The following is a 21,205-nucleotide window of genomic DNA, read 5'->3' as shown; positions in this document are numbered from 1 at the left end:
ATTTCCTTTTATAATCTTACCACATTTTTGACATAGAATCCAGTTTTGTTGCAGTTTTCTTACAATCTATTTTTTTGGCAGAAGGCGATGCCTAAAACCAAGACAACAGCATCACAAGCTGCAGCTCTCCGGCCTTAATGAGCCAAAACGAGACCAGGCAACCTCGACCTCCCACCTTAACCTTATTAGTACCAGCCACTTAGACTCCACCTCCACAGCTGACAGTGACCTTCGTACTCCAGTTTTGCGCTCTGCCTTTTCTTCTCGAGAGGACTTTTGTAAGTCTGGTGGACGTTCTTCTATTCAGCATTCTACAGATACTCTCCCATTAAGACCAGGTCCTCGAGATGAATATCCATTAAAATCGGCTCGCTCTGGTGACTTGCTGGATTCAGATGATATGAAAAGAAGCTATGGAACTGGTGGAAAGGGGCAGCAGAGGAGGAGAGGAAGGGGTGGAGCTAGGGATCCACCTCCATCTCCTCCTCCGCTTCCACCACCTTTCAAACATGTTATTGGGGACTCAAAGCCACCCGATTATTTGATGACACAGTCCGCAGATCCATTATCACGTCCTACATCTTTGACACAGCCTGGCCAACTTATATTTTGCGGATCCATTGATCACATGAAGGAAGGAGCCTACAGACATGCTATGCCTACGCTGGTCATTCCGGCTCATTATGTGAGATTATCAGAAGAAGATCATAGTGGAAGTGACGAGCTGACAGAAAGTGAATTGGGATCCACCCAGATTTCACATGCTCATCATTTTGCTCCTCAAGATCATGCCCAACGCCAGCAATTACTTCAGCAAGTTCATAGCTACCAGCAAGGGGCATCTATTGGCCCACAGGATCAAGACGGCAAAAGCTGGGGCAACCACTCTTCACAAATGAGTGGTTCTGTCACCATTCCTGTTGTTTTCAATGAGTCCACAATGGCACAACTGAATGGAGAACTTCAAGCACTGACCGAGAAGAAGCTTTTAGAACTTGGAGTGAAGCCTCATCCACGAGCCTGGTTTGTTTCACTAGATGGACGTTCTAATGCACAGGTGCGTCATTCTTATATTGACCTGCAGGCTGGAGACAAGACACGTAGTAATGATGCCAGTCTGGACTCGGGTGTGGATGTTAATGAGATTAAAATAAAACCTGGGCCAGAGGAAGGGAGAGGTGGGAGGTCACAGCATCAGCCTTCTAGCTTGACCTACTCCAAATTGGTCTTTGCTGAAGAAGGAGAACAGAGCCTAAGTGAGAGTCGGACTGCTGGTGGCTGCTCTCCAGAAGATAGCTCACTCACACCACTTCTCGATGAGGCCTCTGAGTCTTGCCCAGTAATGAACAGGAGAGGGCGCAGCAGAGGCGACAGTTCCCGCAGCAGCACCAGTGAACTAAGAAGGGATTCTATGACCAGCCCGGATGAGGACCTTAATGACCAATCTGAAGGTGGGGATGACCAAGATAAGAAGAGCCCCTGGCAAAAGAGAGAGGAGAGACCACTGATGGTGTTTAATGTGAAATAATGAGGGATTTCTCAATTCTCATTCTGTGTATAGGATATACCCCTCAAAGGACTTCGGGGAGAAAACGCAGGGATACCCCTTGAATCCGAAGCCTGGGGCTTGGAGAGTGACAACACCCTGCCCCCAACTCTCCCCTATCTTCGAGGCACAGCCCCAGCATTGGAGAGATTCCTGTGTGTAAGGCCAGAGGCACCATGATATTGATACCCACAGACACCATGTACACACACATTTACACATTATATACACACGCGCGCACACACACATACACACGAATGCAGTACACATTCAGACACAGCACACTAATGTAGTAGTCCCTCTGTGAACTGGGAGTCTATGACACTGCACAGTGAGACTCTCAGCGGGACCAGTCCCCTCATGTTGGGTGGGACAAGAGTTTTGGATTGGATATGTACCCTTGATTCTTCTCTCCATTCCTGTTAACATAGTGATACAAGGACAACAGGTGCAGGTTCGGTCGGCTCGGAATTGACGTTGGCTCAGTCATTATCATCATTGCTGCGGAGATGGTCTCAGCACCTGTGCAGCGGGGTATGCATAACCCGGTAGAAACATGACATCTCCCAGTAGCTTGAACATTGTGGTCCTAGTGTTTTGTTTGTGTAAGGTGTGTGAAACATCATAGCTTGCAATGCATTCTGGTCCTTCAAGTTCTCATGTAGGGAGCCATGCAAGTCCTACAGATTTTTCTTTTATACTTTAATGGCTCCACTCTTCATTGCATTGTGGTTCCATTCCCCCCCTCCCCCCCCCCCGTACCATGGAGACCACGGCTAACGGCCATGATGCACTAAGATCCTTGTAATTCTCAGTCCTATAACATGCCTGGCAATGCATTGTATTCATTGTAACCCTGCCCCCACCCCACTACATCTCAATATTAGCCGATAATGTGTAATGCATTCTGGTCAACATAGTATTAATATATTATAGGAATACCATGTTCCTCCCTTTTTGCAATGCATTATGGTCTTTGGAACCAGACGTTTCTAAGGGTATTCAGACTTATTTCATGAAGCATTCCGGCACTTGCGGTTACGTTCCATCACAGGAAAGCGAATTTGTATTGCAAGAAGTCAATCCCTTGAAATTTCCCAAGGAGAACAGCACAAGAAAAGTGTATTTGTCATGTTGAACTATTACTGCCGTTTCCTACAAACATTACTAATAAAACATGAAAGTAAAAAAGAAAATCAGTGCAAATTAGTGAAATTATGACATTCAAATACTGACTATGGGGATTAGTGCTCAAATTTGGGACTAGGACCCAACACCTGCAGCTCTCACACCTGTTACCAGTGTGAACTCAGTTCTTCTGATACAGAGCTCCAGATCCCTTACCTAGAGACAGCGTAGTAGTAGTAAGATGTACTTCTGATTAGACAGAAAAACATACATAGTACAGGGACCTCACAAAAATGATTTCTCCAAATCACTTTATATTACAGATCATGCTCTCATCTGAGCTGCAGCAAAGACTGTCCGTCCATGACGTCCCCTTGGTCTTCATCTGCAGCACTGTAGAATGCAGTGTATATGTACAGTATTGTAGAGCCTAAGCGACAACAAGGACCATGGCTGGTCTATTCAGCTACAGAGATCAAAATCTGTATTGAAAGGGTTTTAGAAAAATTATTATTGTGCAGGTACCAAGCTATTATTTTTTTATTAAATTTGGGTACACTTTGAAGTAGCACTTCAGCATTTTTTGCCTATATTGTAAAGCATATAATATTATTAAAGGGACTCTGTCAGCGCAAAAAGACTGTTCAAACCAAGTATAGACACTCAATACATCATGGGGTGGCCAAAATTTAACTACACCTTCCCACCATCTCAGCCCTTCTCTGGCTCTATCAAACCAGAGCTGTCTATCAAAGAAGAGGAGGGGTAGCGATAGAGGGAAACAAGCAGGTTGGAAGGTGTATATAAATGATTGGCCCCACCATGATACACCAAGTGCCTGTACTTGGTTTCAACAGTCATCCTGTGCTGACAGAGTCCCTTTAAAGAATATTGTAGAGGCTCTTTTGTGCCTGTTTTAGTTGATGCATCATTTGCAGGGGGTCTGCACTTTTTAAATTCCTTCTTCCCTGCCATGTGGTTTCCCTAATGCAGGCTACATTCCCATGATGCCTCTGGCTTTGGATAGTGTCATCATACTGCACTTGCTTTGACCTGAGTCCTATTTAAAGGCAGCAGTTATAGATCAGTGACATCAGCTGTCCTCTAACTCACAATGCAGTCTCAGTGTATTCTACGTGATACAATTTCAGCATGATTTGCTTGTGATAAGAGCTCACATGTAGAAACCTATTACAAGCAGGAGACAGGCAGAAACTACATCTCATTGGATACACTGGAGATTCTACACACAGTAGTCACACATAGTATACAGAGGCAGTGTGAGCCAGGGTACTTGTATTTACACCAAATTATTGTATTGACTCCTTTACGCTGAAGCTGCTGAAGATATCATTTTCACTTCATGTAAGAGGGCAGAGAAACCTGGAGGGTGGAGCTGCGAGGACCAGGAGGAATTTGATGGGTGATGTAATCCAATAACACATAGGAAGTTGGAGACTGACCTAATGCCTTCACAGTAAACCATGTACTAAACGGGCAGTGAAAATGCAGAGAACATTTCCCAGTGGCTCGTAATAGAGCATAAAATATATGTTGTAACTGAGCTGGAATTAAATAAATTACACCTCTAGAATAGTGATAGAGAGAGCAATACATGTGCAAAAATAATTTGTAGGAATGCTGCTTTAAAAGATGCTGGCACCCAGCACTAGAGGGAACATACAGCATATGGTTTTACATTGAACTCAGTAATACAGTATGCATTTAGCTGCATCTAGTAGCATTTGCAGGACATCTGTCCCCCAAGTGTATGATCATTACCTATAACCTCAAAAATATGTACTTTGGACATGAAGCCATTCTGAGTCCTATTCCGCACAATGAACCAATGAGGCTGGGATGACTGCATCCAGCCAGAAGTCTTCTTTACATTTTTGGAGTTTAGAACGGCTTTTGATTTTGTGTCCCTGTTGAAGGCACTTTATCAATATGGATGTTATAAGGGAACAGTAATCTGTTGACTCAAGCTGCTGCACCTTCACGATTTCAAGAAACTCATTTGTATACATCAAGTGCAGTTTTCAAAGTACATCTTTTCAAGAATACAGGTATTGATTAGAGTTCGAAAAAAATAGGCAGGATCCTGGTCCATTGGCCACGACGATAGTCTGGGTTCTGCACCAGAGCCCTGCAAACTTCCTCCTAGATGTTAGCATCTCCAAGACCTCTGCTGATTTTTAGGCCTGGCACAATGTCAGACATGCATCATACTGCAACAAGGTAGGTGGAGGATAGCAGAGCTCTGTTCTGATGAATCTTTTTGCTCAAATCTAGTAATATATATATATATATATATATATATATATATATATATATATATATATTTTACACCCAGATTGCAAAAGCTCTAAGAAGGAGTGGAAAAATGCTGTAAAGTAAGAATGCTTCCATAAATAGAAGTGTTAGTTTATTTTGTGTTAACAAAATGCAAAGCGAATGAACAAAAGAGAAAACTTAATCAAATCAAAGTTTGGTGTGACCACTTTCACACAGTTTTTGAAGGAACTCGGCAGGGAGGTTGCCCCAAACATCTTGAAAAATGAACCACAAATCTTCTGTGGATGTAGACCTGCGTAAATCTTTTTGTATCTTCTTGTAATCCCAGATCGACTTGATGATGCTGAGATCAGGGCTCTGTGGGGGCCATATCATCACTTCCAAGGCTTCTTGTTCTCGGTTACACTGAAGATAGTTCTTATTGACACTGACTGTATGTTTTGTGTAATTGTTCTGCTGCAGAATAAAATTGGAGCCAGGCGCCTCACTGATGGTATTGCTTAGTGGATAAGTATCTGCCTGTATTTCTCAATATTGAGGACACCATTAGTCCTGACTAAATCTCCAACTCCATTTGCTGAAATCAGCCCAAACTTGCAAGGAACCTCCACCATGCTTCACCGTTGTCTACAGACACTCAATGTATTGCTATTTAGCCTGTTTGGGGAAACAAACTGCCTTCTGTTACAGCCAAATATTTCACATTTTATCTCATCAGTCCAGAGAAACCTGCTGCCATTTTCTTGCGCCACAGTTCCTATGCTGAGCCGCTGGCCCTTGTATCCATGTCAAAGGTATGGCTCCTGGCAAGAGTTCTCCAAACAGTAAATAGGTGTAGGTGGGTCCCATTTGTTGCTGCTCATTCTGAGCAGATGTTGCTGTTGGATATCTCCTGATCTTGAAGGGAAGCATGATGTGTCTTTCATTTGCTGCACTAAATTTCCATGACCAACCACTATGTTAATGGTCCTCAACCTTGCCCATTTCTTGGTCCGACTTCAAAACCTCCTGAACAACAAATCTTGAAACCCCAGTCTGCTCTAAAATCTTTGCCAGGGAGAGACCTTGCTGATGCAGTATAACTACCTCGTATCTTGTTCCTGTGCTTAGTCTTGCTATGGTGTATGGCATATAGCATGAAAGTGTCTGAAACAACCTCACCTTTGTAGCAGAATTTGGCTTTTCCTCTGTCAGTTTTAAGCCTCCTACACTGCTGTTTCACTTGATTACTGTTTCAACCCACATATGAAAATAATGATCATTATCACTTGTTTTTTTATAATTGTTTACTCATACGCCTGACTATAATCCTACAAATTAGGGAGGTCACACCAAATATTGATTTGATTTAGACTCCTCTTTTTTGTTCAGGTCACTTTTTTTGTTGTTGTTAATAATGACATTTATAATGATATCTTTATTATAATTGTGTTTATGTATTTCCTTTAAAGCTGAAGTTTAATCTCCTATCTCTGGACTAGTCCAGGAGCACTGCCACTCATCTTTGCTGTTTGATGGCAGCTTGCCCCTCCCCCCACAGCATGATTGACAAGTCAGCATCTGCAGAGCGAAAAGGGAGAAGAAGCAGAGGGACAACTTGTTCTCTTTCCCCTGTTCTCTCTGCACATGTTGGTTTGTCAGTCACGCTGCAGGGAGTGTGATGCCAGCGAAGTGCATGGATGAGTGATGCCGTTTCCAGACTAGTCCGGGGTCAGAAGCGCCAAGATTAAAACCTCAGTTTTACAGTAAATACATAAACATTCATAATGAAGCCATCATTACAAATGTCATTATAAGGCAGGTACAGAACTCCTAACACTTTATGGGGATAAATCCTGGAGTCAGTTAAAGGGAACTTATTAACTTCAATTTCTGAGTGCATTCTTACTTTGCAGCATTTTTTTATCACACACCTGCCTAAAACTTTTGCACAGTACTCAATATAATATATCTATCATGTATAGGCATGCTATTTATATACACTATATGTTAATTGTGGCAAGTTGAGGGGGGGGGCTTATATGCTTTCAACTGATTATATTCTAAAAATAGTGCTATGCATAGCACCATGAACTGCTTTACATAGAAAAATATTGGGGTTACACATGGTAATTCTGCAAAATATAGCATATCAGAGCGTAGACCACAGCTAGTCCAAGATCATGTATGTGCAGAGCTTCTATATAATGTAAGGAGCTGAGTCATTGGCAGAAGGAAAGCAGCATGTAAGGTCAGAAGTGTGAATTAGAGTTGAACAGGGTAGGAAGCAGGGAGTTCTACGCAATATACTTGTGAGGGGGGCGTGAAGGCAGAAAGAATCCCTTCCCAATTACTATTTTTTTCAGTTTTTTTAAATGCTTATAAATGGCCATACATTTTCAAGTATTTTGTTATATTTTATTTCTGGTGTTTTTAAAGACTTACAGAAAGGCCCTGGACAGACACCAGGATAAGAAAAAAAAAAAACTGCAAGACTTACTACATTTAAAAAATGACACACGAAAAAGGGATATGGAATAATTAGATAGGACTTTAAAGTAATATTCTAATGGAGCATTTTTGACCAGGAAAAAAAAAGACAACACAAAAGAAATTTGAAAGGAATCTGTCAGTAAGATCAGCCCTCCTAAGCTGTTTATATGGTCATGTAGATCATAGGAAGCTGAATAAAATGATAACTTAATATTTTTGAACCGATGTCTTATTCCCGAGAAATCCACGATTTTCTTAAAACACTACTCCAGCATTTTTTATTTTATTTCAGTGCTGGAGTGTTGCCCAATATGTAAGTTACAATCCCAAAGTAATATGCTTACCAGCTGCTGTCTTTCTACTGTTCCCAGTGCCGATCCAGGCACTGTAACCACAAATTCTGACTGACCAGAAGTCAGAGGTAATGGTCACAATGGTCTCAACATAAAGTCTATGAGAGCCACGTTCTGGTTCTCATAGACTTACATTGAGTTGTGACTTCTGGCTCGCCCAGCAAACACTGGAGCGATCCGGTAGGCCACAACCTGCAGAAGACGATCAAAGTGGCGTCAATAACAGATGAAGGTGGCGGCTGGTGAGTGTAATGTTAAGGGCAAGAAACTTACATTAGTGATACCACTCCAGAAGTCCAGAAGTAAAATAAAAAAAAAACTCTGGCGTGGTGCTTTAATGTGTATGAAATGAGCTGTAAGATCTATGGGCCAGACACAGATCTCCCTGAGAATCGGCTTCCAGAGCTTATTTTAAATGGAAGTGGACAATACCAGTGGGAGACATGTAGGTCAGGAGAGAAGACTGTCAGTCATTACATGTCTCACACTGGTAACGCCCACTTTAATTTAAAATAAGCTCTGGAGGCAGATTCTCAGGGAGATCAGTGTCCCGCCCATAGATCGTACCAGCTCATTTTCGTATAAGAAAATTGTGACTATCTCTGCAAAAAGACATCGGATCACAGATATCACAATACCATTTTATTCAACTTTCTATGACCTATATGCCCATTATAGATGGTTTAGGAGGGTTGATCCTACTGACAGATTTCCTTTAAGAATATTTTGGATGTGAACAGATTCATTTATCATCTCAGTCCATCATGGATACAGGTAGGGAGATATAAATAAGAGTCTGGGAGATTTTTGCACATCAGCCGTGTTAAAGACTAATTACCCCCTAAATACACTATGGCCCAGATTCATCATTTGTGTTTTTTTAAGTCACTTTCCCTTTTTCTCTTGTGCCGTTTTTTAGTGCCAGATTCGTCAAGATGGTGCACACAATTCATAAATTTGACGCAAAGTCGAAAATTGGCTTTTTCCTTGTCTTAAACTGTTTTTTTTGTGATTTTTGGCCAAACTTCTGCTGTATTTCGAAAATACACCAGGAGGACTGAAGTGAAATTGCACCAAATTTTGTAACGGTTAAAAAGTCGCAATTGACGAAATCAGGCAAAAACTTTTAAACTCTGCCCATAAAGCGGAAAAAAATATTCTACAGGTGAGCATATAGAAAATAGACTTTAAAAAAAGTCACAAACAAAAGTAATGATTTGGGTGCCAAGACAAAAAAAAACAGAAGTAAAGGCAATGATGAATAGGGGATTGTGTTACCAAGGAGTACAGATTGGGAAAAGATGACACAGAAAAGCTTCCCTGGATGGCATCCTCAATTTTCTCAAACAATTGCAGCATTGTGTTGGGAGTACCTGCCAGCGTTTTTTTTTTTTTTTTTTTTAATTAGTCTCCCCACCAAAAGTAGTGAGGCTTTTTCAGTGACATTATTTGAGAAGGAGGAAAAGACACAAATTATCTTTATTTAAGGGGACTGCATAAACTGGTTGGTTACACAAATTGTTACAAACTTGTAGAATATATATTTCAACAAACAATATGAACAATAATTTAACGTATTAGGAATTAGGGTTAATATTCCATGGATATGTGATTACATAAAATCAAGTGAGGTCAAATATTTTTTTGGGGGTGGGAATAGCTTAAACCAAGGGGATCATCTTCTCGAAAATATTTTTCAAAAGTTATTCTTTAGAAAATTATTATATTCATAGGTATTATTGGTGGATACCTTTTCAATCAACTCAGATAATGGCAGGGGATCTTTTTCTTTCTATTTTGACGCAATTAGAATCCTGAGCCACCACATACAAGGCTCTACAGCTTGCAGAACTCCAAAATAAGTTTCACCCAAATTATTACTATACAGTACAGACCAAAAGTTTGGACACACCTTCTCATTTAAAGATTTTTCTGTATTTTCATGACTATGAAAATTGTACATTCACACTGAAGGCATCAAAACTATGAATTAACACATGTGGAATTATATACTTGACAAAAAAGTGTGAAACAACTGAAATTATGTCTTATATTCTAGGTTCTTCAAAGTAGCCACCTTTTGCTTTGATGACTGCTTTGCACACTCTTGGCAGTCTCTTGATGAGCTTCCAGAGGTTGTCACCGAAAATGGTCTTCCAACAATCTTGAAGGAGTTCCCAGAGATGCTTAGCACTTGTTGGCCCTTTTGCCTTCACTCTGCGGTCCAGCTCACCTCAAACCATCTCGATTGGGTTCAGGTCTGGTGACTGTGGAGGCCAGGTCATCTGGCGTAGTACCCCATCACTCTCCCTCTTGGTCAAATAGCCCTTACACAGCCTGGAGGTGTGTTTGGGGTCATTGTCCTGTTGAAAAATAAATGATGGTCCAACTAAACGCAAACCGGATGGAATAGCATGCCGCTGCAAGATGCTGTGGTAGCCATGCTGGTTCAGTATGCCTTCAATTTTGAATAAATCCCCAACAGTGTCACCAGCAAAGCACCCCAACATCTCCTCCTCCATGCTTCATGGTGGGAACCAGGTATGTAGAGTCCATCCGTTCACCTTTTCTGCGTCACACAAAGACACGGTGGTTGGAACCAAAGATCTCAAATTTGGACTCATCAGACGAAAGCACAGATTTCCACTGGTCTAATGTCCATTCCTCGTGTTCTTTAGCCCAAACAAGTCTCTTCTGCTTGTTGCCTGTCCTTAGCAGTGGTTTCCTAGCAGCTATTTTACCATGAAGGCCTGCTGCACAAAGTCTCCTCTTAACAGTTGTTGTATAGATGTGTCTGCTGCTAGAACTCTGTGTGGCATTAACCTGGTCTCTAATCTGAGCTGCTGTTAACCTGTGATTTCTGAGGCTGGTGACTCGGATAAACTTATCCTCAGAAGCAGAGGTGACTCTTGGTCTTCCTTTCCTGGGGTGGTCCTCATGTGAGCCAGTTTCTTTGTAGCGTTTGATGGTTTTTGCAAATGCACTTGGGGACACATTCAAAGTTTGCCCAATTTTTCGGACTGACTGACCTTCATTTCTTAAAGTAATGATGGCCACTCGTTTTTCTTTACTTAGAATTTGTATTATGGCAAGAAAAAAGTAGCCAACAGTCTATTCAGTAGGACTATCAGCTGTGTATGCACCTGACTTCTGCACAACACAACTGATGGTCCCAACCCCATTTATAAGGCAAGAAAACCTGACAGGGCACACCTGTGAAGTGAAAACCATTTCCGGTGACTACCTCTTGAAGCTCATCAAGAGAATGGCAAGAGTGTGCAAAGCAGTCATCAAAGCAAAAGGTGGCTACTTTGAAGAACCTAGAATAGAAGACATATTTTCAGTTGTTTCACACTTTTTTGTTAAGTATATAATTCCACATGTGTTAATTCATAGTTTTGATGCCTTCAGTGTGAATGTACAATTTTCAAAGTCATGAAAATACAGAAAAATCTTTAAAGGTCTGTCCAAACTTTTGGTCTGTACTGTACATGGGAGCAAAACTGACCGGAGAACTGTACTGAGAAACATGGCTGCCCTTATATTTAGGAGCTTTCGAGGTAGGATTTATACGACGGAGAGTGCTGCATATATTAAATGTATAACGATTTAAAGTAATCACATATGCACAGAACATTACAGCCATTTTACAGTGATCACATTACAGCCATAATTAAATATGGCTGAAGTCTCCTATAAACCTAGTATTTTAGGCCTGAAATTCCGTTCTCTGGGTTTCTCCTGCATAAACACATTTAAAGGGAACCTTGTCACCCTATTGCAGCACAAACCAGCATGAATCGGAGCCTAGCTTCACGAGTGTAGTCAGGTATATTTTTCTCTAAGGTTACGTTCCCACGATGAGTTCTTGGTGCTATTTTGATGTTGCAGAATTCACTTATTGTTTTTTTGCTTTTACAAAACTTTATTGCTATACTTTGGTGCTGTTTACATGCGTTTTTGAAGCGTTTCCACATCTAATGCAAGTCTATGGGGAAAATCCACACAGAAAACTCAGTGTACCTTCAAGAGAAATGGACATGCTGCGGATTTGAAAAACGCACCATAGTTCAGTTTACGCAGAGTTTAAAAGAAGCACAGCGGGCAGGAGATTTCTATGAATCCTATCCACTTTGCTAGAACTGTAAGTCAAAAACGCACCAACAGCTCACAGCGGGAACGAAGCCCAAAGCTGGGACCATAGCCTGACCATTAGAAGGCTTCTCCTTGCACTGCTCCAGGTGATTGTAACACACAAGGGAGAGACCTGTCAATCACTTGCAGCAGTACTGGGAGAAGCTGGTCGAGTGCGGCATAGGACTAGTCTAGTCTCTTGTTCCCAGCCAGATCTTTAAAGTATATCATCTCTGAAAAGCTGGATCATTTTACAGAAGGCTACAGTCGTTCAGCCAGTCTCTGATTCAAACAGTCCGCTATTTCGGGCAGCATGAATAGGGCGATAGGTTACCCTTAAAAACTATACTGGCTTCCTGTAGCTGCCACTAGAGGGCACTAACTGCATGCCATATTATCCAATGAAGCTGATTTAGCAATACTAATTCTTAGGACTGGTTTACACTACATGATCAGCAGTTGTTCAATAACCAGTTTAGACATGCCAAGCATGCTGAAGACGTTCACAGAACGTTCAGTAAGAGATCAGTCAGGGAGCATAGGTTGTCCGTTTACATGTCTCGCTTACACCGGACAATGTGCTGCTGAGAATGATGATTGTTTTAAAATTCCTGCCAAAAGATATTTTCATTTGACAAACGAAACAATCATTTTGCTCATTCGTCGGGTGATCAGCAGCCTGGTTACACTACCCAATAATCAGGAAAAGAGTGGTCCTAGGAATGGTCCTTACAGATAATCATGCAGTGTAATCGCACATTTCAGCTAGACAATCTTACAACAGTCCAGATTTATCAGTGGTTTATGCTGTTTGATAAAGATAATGTATTTTTAGTCTGTCTAGTCTACATCAGTAGGGCTCATTCAGACATCTGTGCCAATCAGTCCGAGGACAGACCAATAATGCACGGATTGGCCGAGGCTCTCCCAACCCGAGCATGACAGCTATATATATATTTCTATGAGGCTGTCACACTCTAGTTGGGAGACCCGCAGCAAATCTATGCATTGTGGTCCAATATCTGACCTAAATCCAAGGACCTCAGCATGAGCCCTTCGTTGGCTTACTTTGTGCTAAAAATTGGCACCATAATTTTGGCACAGCATTGCATGTTAGACCACTCCCTTTCCAGTAAATTAAAAATATTGCCACCAGCCCTGACTGACAACGGTTCTGCATTGGGGTTACCGCCGCTCAGTATATTCAGAGCGGTGGCTCAATCCACGGCGGCGCCACCCCCATGACTGAAACCGGAATGCTGCTGGGAGGAATAAAGTTAATTTTCTCCCCACATCGTTCTGCTAAATGCGGGTGCCAGGCAGGTTAATAACGCTATTAACCTGGAGATTAACCCCATACCTGCAGGTTAATAGCGTTTTTTTCTGGTGACAGGTTCTCTTTAAAAGGATCAATCCTGGAATAATATCAGCCCCTATCCTATGCATAGGGGATAGGTTAATGACCACTGCGACTTCCAGCGATCCCAGGAACTGAGCTGTGGATCTCAGGAACCAGGTTCTGCAAAGCCCAGTCTTGAATTGAACAGAGGTGCACATGAGCGCTCTCCACTCTATTCATCGTCTATGGAACTGCCATAAATAGCTGAGACCCGTACACCACTCCAGCATCTCCACTAGAGAATGAATAAAGTGAAGGTTCATAAAGCCAAAGAAGTGAGGAGATACATGGAAACCAAGCAGGTAGGAACATGCACTTAAATCAGAGTGCCTGTACTTGGTTTGAACAGTCATTCTATGCTGACAGTCCCTTGAATACCATTATGTACCATAAGTGATTGTGAAGTTTGACATCACTTTGTGAACAGGATAAGATTGACTTTCTAGATGCTTCTTTATTGCCCCTTTAAGGTAAGTTGGAGGACTTAGCCCCAATGCTGGAGCCATTTATACAATCAAAGGGTGGGATTCCGATATTGTCCTGCTAAATAGCTATTGTCATTGTAACATCCATAAAAACCAAGTGCCAATTCGATGGTGTTTGAAAAGAACAAAAAGCTACAGATTTGAACCACCGATAATGCTAAACTTATTGCCAAGTGTCATAATCTCATAAGTAACCTCAGACCCAGAGGCTGTAAGACAAGATTGACCAGTATCTTTTAGTTGGCATGTAGCCCATGCTAAAGCACATGCCCAGCTGTAAGTGTATTGAGGCAAGCCTCGCCTTGGCAGAACCCACCTTTATTTACTATACACTATATATATTGTGGGAACGTATTATACGCCAACTTTTAGTGTTGTTCCATGCAGGAGCAGCCTTCAACAAGTGAAGTTCAACAAGAACTTGAAATTGTGGGGTGCGCCATCACAGCAGTTGTCTACATAAGCAATGCTATAGGTCTGGTAAAAGAACTGCCGTGGGCAAGAGTGGCACAGAGACCCCTAAATTAAACACTATTTTCTATTCTTGTAGCAGTCTTACTGTGCAGAGAGACACCACAGGAATGGTTGTATCATTCTCTCTCTACAGGGTGACCCTGGGCACTGTGCGCCTGTTTCGGTCAAGGAGGAACAGCTATTTGGCAATGGCTCTTCTGCGTCAGAGAAGTAACCAGAAATAAACCACTAATGGTTTTCATTAAAAGCTTGAATATGGTTGCTAAGGGCAACAAACAGGAGAGCAGACAGGAAATAACACAAAAGAATTCTTTGGTTGAGGATTATAAGCCTTTACACAGAGTGGTGGGGACAGAAAAAGAATTGTATAATTAGATTTTAATAAGTATTGCCATACAAATGTCTCCACCTGTCTGCTCTGCTTGTATTAAACCAGCACTCATGTTTTTTTTATTGCAGCACTGGAGTGGTATCACTAATGTAAGTTCCCTGCCCCTAGTATTATACTCACCAGACGCCATCTTCATCATTTATTGGCGCCATTCCGGTCGTCTTCTGCAGTTTGTGACCTACCAGATCGCTCTGGTGTTTCCTGGGTGAACCAAAGTCATAATTCAGTCTAGAGAGCCAGAACGAGGATCTCAGACTTACATTGAGAGCTTGTGACCATTACCTCTGATTTCCGGTCAGGCAGAAGTTACGGTCCCAAGATGGCGGTGCGGGAAAAGATGAAGACAGTGGCTGGTAAGTATAAGGCTAGGGGCAGGGAACTTAGATGAGTAGCACCACTCTAGCGATGAAATAAAAACCCTGCTGGAGTGGTGCTTTAATAGATCACAGGAGATTATAGGCATTGCTACTGTAGCATAGCCAACAGCGTGCAGGTAGCCAGAAGGTGAGTGCTTGTGGGAAGGACTAAATTGCTTACCGGTAATAGGATTTTCCAGAGCCCATGCCAGCACCACACAAGAGATGAGATCCGCCCATCAAGGACAGGAACATACGGAATAAAAGGACAAAACCTCTCCCTTGTATCAGTTGGGTTACAGAGCATGAGAAGACCTCCAAGACAGTTATATGTACATAACATAACCAGACAATAACTACAACACCCTCTAGACCAGGGGTCCTCAAACTACGGCCCGCGGGCCACATGTGGCCCGCCGGGCTGTGGGCAGAGGGGAGCGGTGTCAGCGCCCACCCTTCCCCCCGCTTTCTCAGAGCACCGGCAGCCCGATACTTACCTCTCCCCGTGCCTTCGCAGATCCGCTGTCTTCCTGGTCTGCGCTCTCTGTGACGTCTCAGGTCAGAGGGTGCGGTGACGTCTTTACACCGCGCCCTCCCGAGTGCCGTCACAGGCAGCGCAGAGAGGGACGACGCTGGAGTCCGGACCTGAGCAGCGGCAGCAGGCAAGGAGGGAGGCGAGTATTGGATTTTTTTTTTTTTTTTTTTTTTAATGAATGGAGGCATGGGACATAATATTAGGGGTGACATCCTGCATGTGGCATTATATGGGGGGGGGGTGACATCCTGAATGGGGCATTATATGGGGGGGTAACATCCTGAATGGGGCATTATAAAGACAGGGGGGTGATATCCTGCATGGGTCATTATATGGGGGGGGGGGGGGGGGTGACATCCTGAATGGGGCATTATAAAGACAGGGGAGCGATATCCTGCATGGGTCATTATATGGGGGGGGGGGTGACATCCTGAATGGGGCATTATATGGGGGGGGTGTCATCCTGAATGGGGCATTATAAAGACAGGGGAGTGATATCTTGCACGGGGCATTATATGGTGGGAGAAAGGGAAATCCTGCATGGGGCATAAGGGGGGGGGGGGAACAGCCTGCATAGGGCATTATAAGGGGGAAACAGCCTGCCTATTGAGGACCTATGCTGCCTATTGGGGACATTTACTTGCCTATTGGGGATATTTACCTGCCTATTGGGGACCTATGCTGCCTATTGGGGACCTATGCTGCCTATTGGGGACATTTACCTGCCTATTGGGGACATTTACCTGCCTATTGGGGACCTATGCTGCCTATTGGGTACAGTTACCTACCTATTGAAATACCGGTTGATTTAACTTTACTTGTTCTTCATTTTAAATATTGTATTTGTTCCTGTATTGTTTTTTTTTTTTACTACAAAATAAGGCATGTGCAGTCTACATAGTAATTTGCTCATAGTTTTTTTAAAAAACTATATTCCGGCCCTCCAATGGTCTGAGGGACCGTGAACTGGCCCCCTGTTTAAAAAGTTTGAGGACCCCTGCTCTAGACTATACACTTAAATCTTTATTAGTGCACACCAAATCCAGTGGCGGACGGAAAATATAAGGGTGCTGTCATGGGCTCTGGAAAATCTCATTACTAGTAAGTAATTTTCCTTTCCTCCATGACCGCAACACATGAGAGATTTACAGAGAAATCAAAGCCACCTTATGGAAGAGCAGGGTATAACTTACAAGTCTGGAGCACTTATCGACCTTTACTGCAAACAGAATTATTTAAATATATTTTTATATATAACTCCTTGTAGAACCCTTCTCCCAAAGGATAGATCAGCCGAGGAGGTCAGTTCAAGCCTATAGGGGTTATAGAAGGTCGAAGGAGAGGACCATGTAGCTACCTTACATATATAGTCGAGAGACACCTCCGCCTTCCCTGCCCAAGAGGTCACAACAGCCCAAGTAGAATGAGCTTTTCTCACTGGGACTGAAACACCACTAGAGGAGTAGGCCAACCGAATGGCTTCACTAATTCATCTAGCCCTTGAATCTTAAAGCCCTTTCCTAGTGCCCTGGAAGGAAATAAACACTAGCTCTTCCTCCATTGTTTCGTTACTGAAATTAGAGACCTCCTAACATCCAGTGTTTGGTAGTTTTCCTCCCTTGGGTTCCCAAGATTAGTACAAAAGGAGGGAAGAATAATCTGACTCCTATGAAATTTCATCGCTACTTTCGGAAGGTAGGGTTATTTTTATACCAGATCCAGCCTATCTTCCAAAATCTGTGTAAATGGGGGATTAACTCACAAGGCCAGGATATCACTGACCTTACGGGCTGAAGTCAGCGCTACAAGAATTACAGTCTTTAAGATTTTTAACAGATGACACCTCTAATGGTTTGAGGGGGGTTGGTTAATGCCTCCAGCACCAAGTTCAGATCCCAAGGAGGAATTTTTGGACTAGGGATTGGCCTAGACCGATCACATGCTTTAATAAACCTAGTTATCAATCTACTGCCTGCCATGTCAGTTAGACAACGCCCCTAGGGCAGATATCTGCACTTTAAGGGTGCTAGTGGATAGACCAAGCTCTAATCCTTTCTGGAGCAACTCTAGGATAGATTTAATCGGAATTTCCTCATCCAAACAGGAACTTTTTCCAGGTTCTACCATATATTTTTGTAGTTACCTGCTCTTAGGTAAAGTAGATACTAAAACTTTGAGAAAACTCTCTCTGGATTAACAGTGACCTTTCAAATTCCAGGCTGTCAAAAGGCCAACTGATTGCAGATGTCAGACCAGACCTTGTACTACTAGACTCGGGATCTCTGGCAAGATCCATGGATCGGAGATAGACATCAGCCTCATCAACGAAAACTGCGGTCTTTTGGGCCAGAATGGGGCTAATTGGGATTATCCTCGCCTGGTCTTCCTCAGTGCTGCTGGGATCATCATTACTGGAGGAAAAGTCATACGCTAGATCGAAGTTCACTGCAATCTGGAAGGCATTTACGACCTGAGGTTTTTCCTGGGATTTAGCAAGAAGAATTTTGTTTTTACCTTCTTGTTCTGCCTGTTTTCAAACAAGTCTTTACTTGGAAGGCCCCATAAGCCTATTTGCTGAATTCATGGTCAATTCCTCCTGTCTTAGTTGATTATGGCTTAGGAAGTCTGCGCTGTCATTTTCTTTTCCTTTTATGTGCAACGCTGTTAACAACGAGATGCTTTTCAGCCAGCTGGAACATTTCCTCTGTTGCCGCTTCAGGGAGTGAGATCTTGTTCCCCCCCTGATGGTTGATGTATGCCACTGGTATTCGATAACCTGACAGGATACGAACATGATGGCTTTGGAGAAGTGCAAGAAGTTTCTCCATCACATATTTCACTGCAAGAAGTTTTCATGTCGGATGAACTAATCTAACATACCCATGGGACCCCTACAGACACTCACTTAGCCACCATAAGAGAGCATTGGTTGTCACTGTAGAAAGACCTAGTTTTCCTTCCAAACACCCTCTGAGCCATCTTTTGCCTATCAGTATCTCTTGCTGCAATTATCTGGTATGCAATTAGGCCCATAGTACTGCTGGGATACACAAGGTCAAGGTCCCCCAACAATGTCATGGCAGAATTGTTTACTGCCGCTGATACCAAGGCTGCCACTTTGTGCATTTTCTCCTCTTGTAGGAGACAAGTCTGACTCGCTGAATCTAAGATAAGACCTAAAAAAAAAAAAAAAAAAAGACTGAAATTCTGATGGAATTAGCTTTTTTTTTAGGTTCAGGAGCCAACCCAATTCCTAAACTATGGCTCTGACTCTTACTAGCTGTAAGTGGCAGTGTTCTACTGATCTGCCAACAATTAGGAAATTGTCCAAGTATGGAATTATTAGAGTATCCTGCTCCCAAAGATGCGCTGTTCTTTCTATTATTTTTGTAAATATTCTCGGGACCATGGACAGACCGAAGTCCCCAAACTGAAAATTAATGACTTGTTTATAAATATTGCCACCCTTAGAAATTTCTGGTCTCTTGCATAGATCAGAACATGGTAGTATGCATCATTCAGGTCCAGCACACCTATGTAACAGTGTGGAATCAGAAGTTTTATAGCAGATTTTATTAACTCCATTGTGAAAGTTTGATATATCAGGATTTTGTCTAGACTCTTCAAACTAACCATGCTCCTGAAGGTGCCATCTGGTTTCTCTATCAAGACAAAGAAGGGAGGGGGGGGGGGGATAGAATCCCCTTTTATCTTTTTCCACTGGTGTCTTTGAGGACCTGTTTCTGAATTAGATTCAAAATGTCTGTTTCCAGAGCTAACTCTTCCTCCCAAGATTTCCAGGGGGATATTACTGGGAATGTTCGCGAAGGAACAGTTTGAAATTCTAACGTCATGCCTGACTCCACTATACCTAGAATCCAGCCACTGGTTAAAATTCTTCTCCAGGCAGGGAGGAAGGAAGAGGATAAGCCCCCCCTCCCTACCCAGGAAATTGCATCACTGGGAATACTTTCTTTCCCCCTGATGAGGGACCCCCCCTAAACATAAAAAACAATATTTTTCCCCTCTTAATCCTCCCATTTTTCTTGATCCATGGTGGGTCCTTTCCAGCCATACCAGCTCCTCAAAGGACCATTTATATTCTGGGATGGAACATAATATCTTGTACTGATTTGGGTGGGGGTTAGCATCTAGGATACTCATGGTAGCCCTTACAGCCTTAACCAATCTGCCTTCTACAGGGAAGCAGGGTCTACCCTCTACTGCCAGAGGATGAAAAGGAAGAGGAGTCAGATCCACATTCACCTTTTGACTTCCATCTGAATCAGAGGACTGTTTTTTTTTTTTTCTCCCCTTTATGAATTAGGGTCTTAAAGATTCCTTTAACTTCTGCCCTAATAACTGATATTAAATACATGGTGAAATTTGTGGAAAGTAGAGCCAGAGCAAACCCACTCTTTAGCAGTCAGAACCCATTTAAAATGGACAGGCTGCAGCAACTCCTCCCAGATGGATGCCTCCTCTGGACCCCCTGAAAGTGAAGTTATTACTTCTGGGTCAGAGTGCCCTGCACAGCCCTGGGATGACATGACAGACCCATGGAAAGTCTCTGCTGCACAAGCTCATACCTGATGCTTCAGATAAATGTTCCCTCAAGGACAGCAAAACTGATGTGGGGAAGAGGTTTCGTCATTTTATTTAGTAGGTTTCTGTCCTTGATGGGTGGATCTCCTTTCGTGTAGTGCTGTTATGGGGAAAGGAAACTTTAGTCTACAGTGGTCACCAACTGAGCAATACTGTTATGGAGAGATTAGAGCCAGAAAGGAGGAGTGTAGACAAGTTACTTTTTCTTCAAACTCCTTTTTGTAGCAAACAAAACAAAACAAAACCCCCACCATATTTTGCACCAAACAGCCAACCAAAAGGAAGTGGAGCTAAACTAGACAGTTACATAGATGACAAGTAAATATGGAGCAACATAGAAGGAGAGGGGGGACATAATCCAGCATCACCATCCAGGTAAAAATTGATTTATTAGTGTATCATTAAAACAGAGTTAATCAAACTTCCTTACACATTTCTGGCACCGATACGTGCCCTTAGTCATGGGATATAAAACAGGGAAAAGTGAATATGAACGGCTGACACTGAAAATTATATAATGACCTGTGATGTAAAATAGATCATTTTTATAACTCATGCCTTTAGGGAACTCTAAATGAAGAATCCAATATGCTTCTCTTGATACTAAGGCTTTGCCAGTTCCCTCCATGGGTTGGGCATTTAACCCTCTCAATTCCAAAAAAAGAAAAAAAAAATGTGATAAATCACCTGTGCATTGAAACAAAATGTTTCACAGCATCTGAATAAATGCTATTGTTATTTATGTTTGCAATATGTTCAGAATTTTTTTTTTTCTAATTGTGCATCTAATGTGTTTAACATTGCAAGTTTGGCATTCAATGCAATACACTATGATCAGTCACAATTAATGAATGACCTGATGGTGTGAACTGCACCTTGAGAAGAGAAACTTTTATTGATTGCGTTTTTGCTAACATTGCAGCGGTCGCTAGCACATTTGTGAAAATGTTGCATATGGCTGCAGTCACCAGCAAGACTAGCTCCCTCCAGGGAATCTCCAACCAGAGCTGATTACAGCGGTGTGGTGAG

The 21,205-nt window shown here is 42.5% G+C and overlaps 1 protein-coding gene across 2 annotated transcripts in view; it reads left to right on the top strand.

The window, feature by feature from the left end:
• Nucleotides 1-2,742, top strand: part of FAM171A2 (family with sequence similarity 171 member A2) — a 55,391-nt gene extending 52,649 nt beyond the window's left edge. Inside the window, exons 8-9 of one of the 2 annotated variants that reach the window (XM_073683193.1) lie at nucleotides 82-1,451; nucleotides 1,562-2,742. In XM_073683193.1, coding sequence (XP_073539294.1) covers nucleotides 82-1,451; nucleotides 1,562-1,611 — 1,420 coding nt within the window. In that variant the 3' untranslated portion in view covers nucleotides 1,612-2,742. Of the gene's footprint in view, nucleotides 1-81 lie in introns of both variants that reach the window. The other variant, XM_073683192.1, reaches the window with a different exon arrangement.
• Nucleotides 2,743-21,205: the final 18,463 nt, after the last annotated feature.

Source organism: Phyllobates terribilis, unplaced genomic scaffold, assembly GCF_046119375.1.
Source record: "Phyllobates terribilis strain yellow unplaced genomic scaffold, ASM4611937v1 Scaffold_5__5_contigs__length_657084704, whole genome shotgun sequence".
NCBI classification, from domain to species: domain Eukaryota; kingdom Metazoa; phylum Chordata; class Amphibia; order Anura; family Dendrobatidae; genus Phyllobates; species Phyllobates terribilis.
The sequence above is the reverse complement of the archived record's forward strand: the minus strand, read 5'-3'. Positions and strand labels throughout refer to the sequence as shown.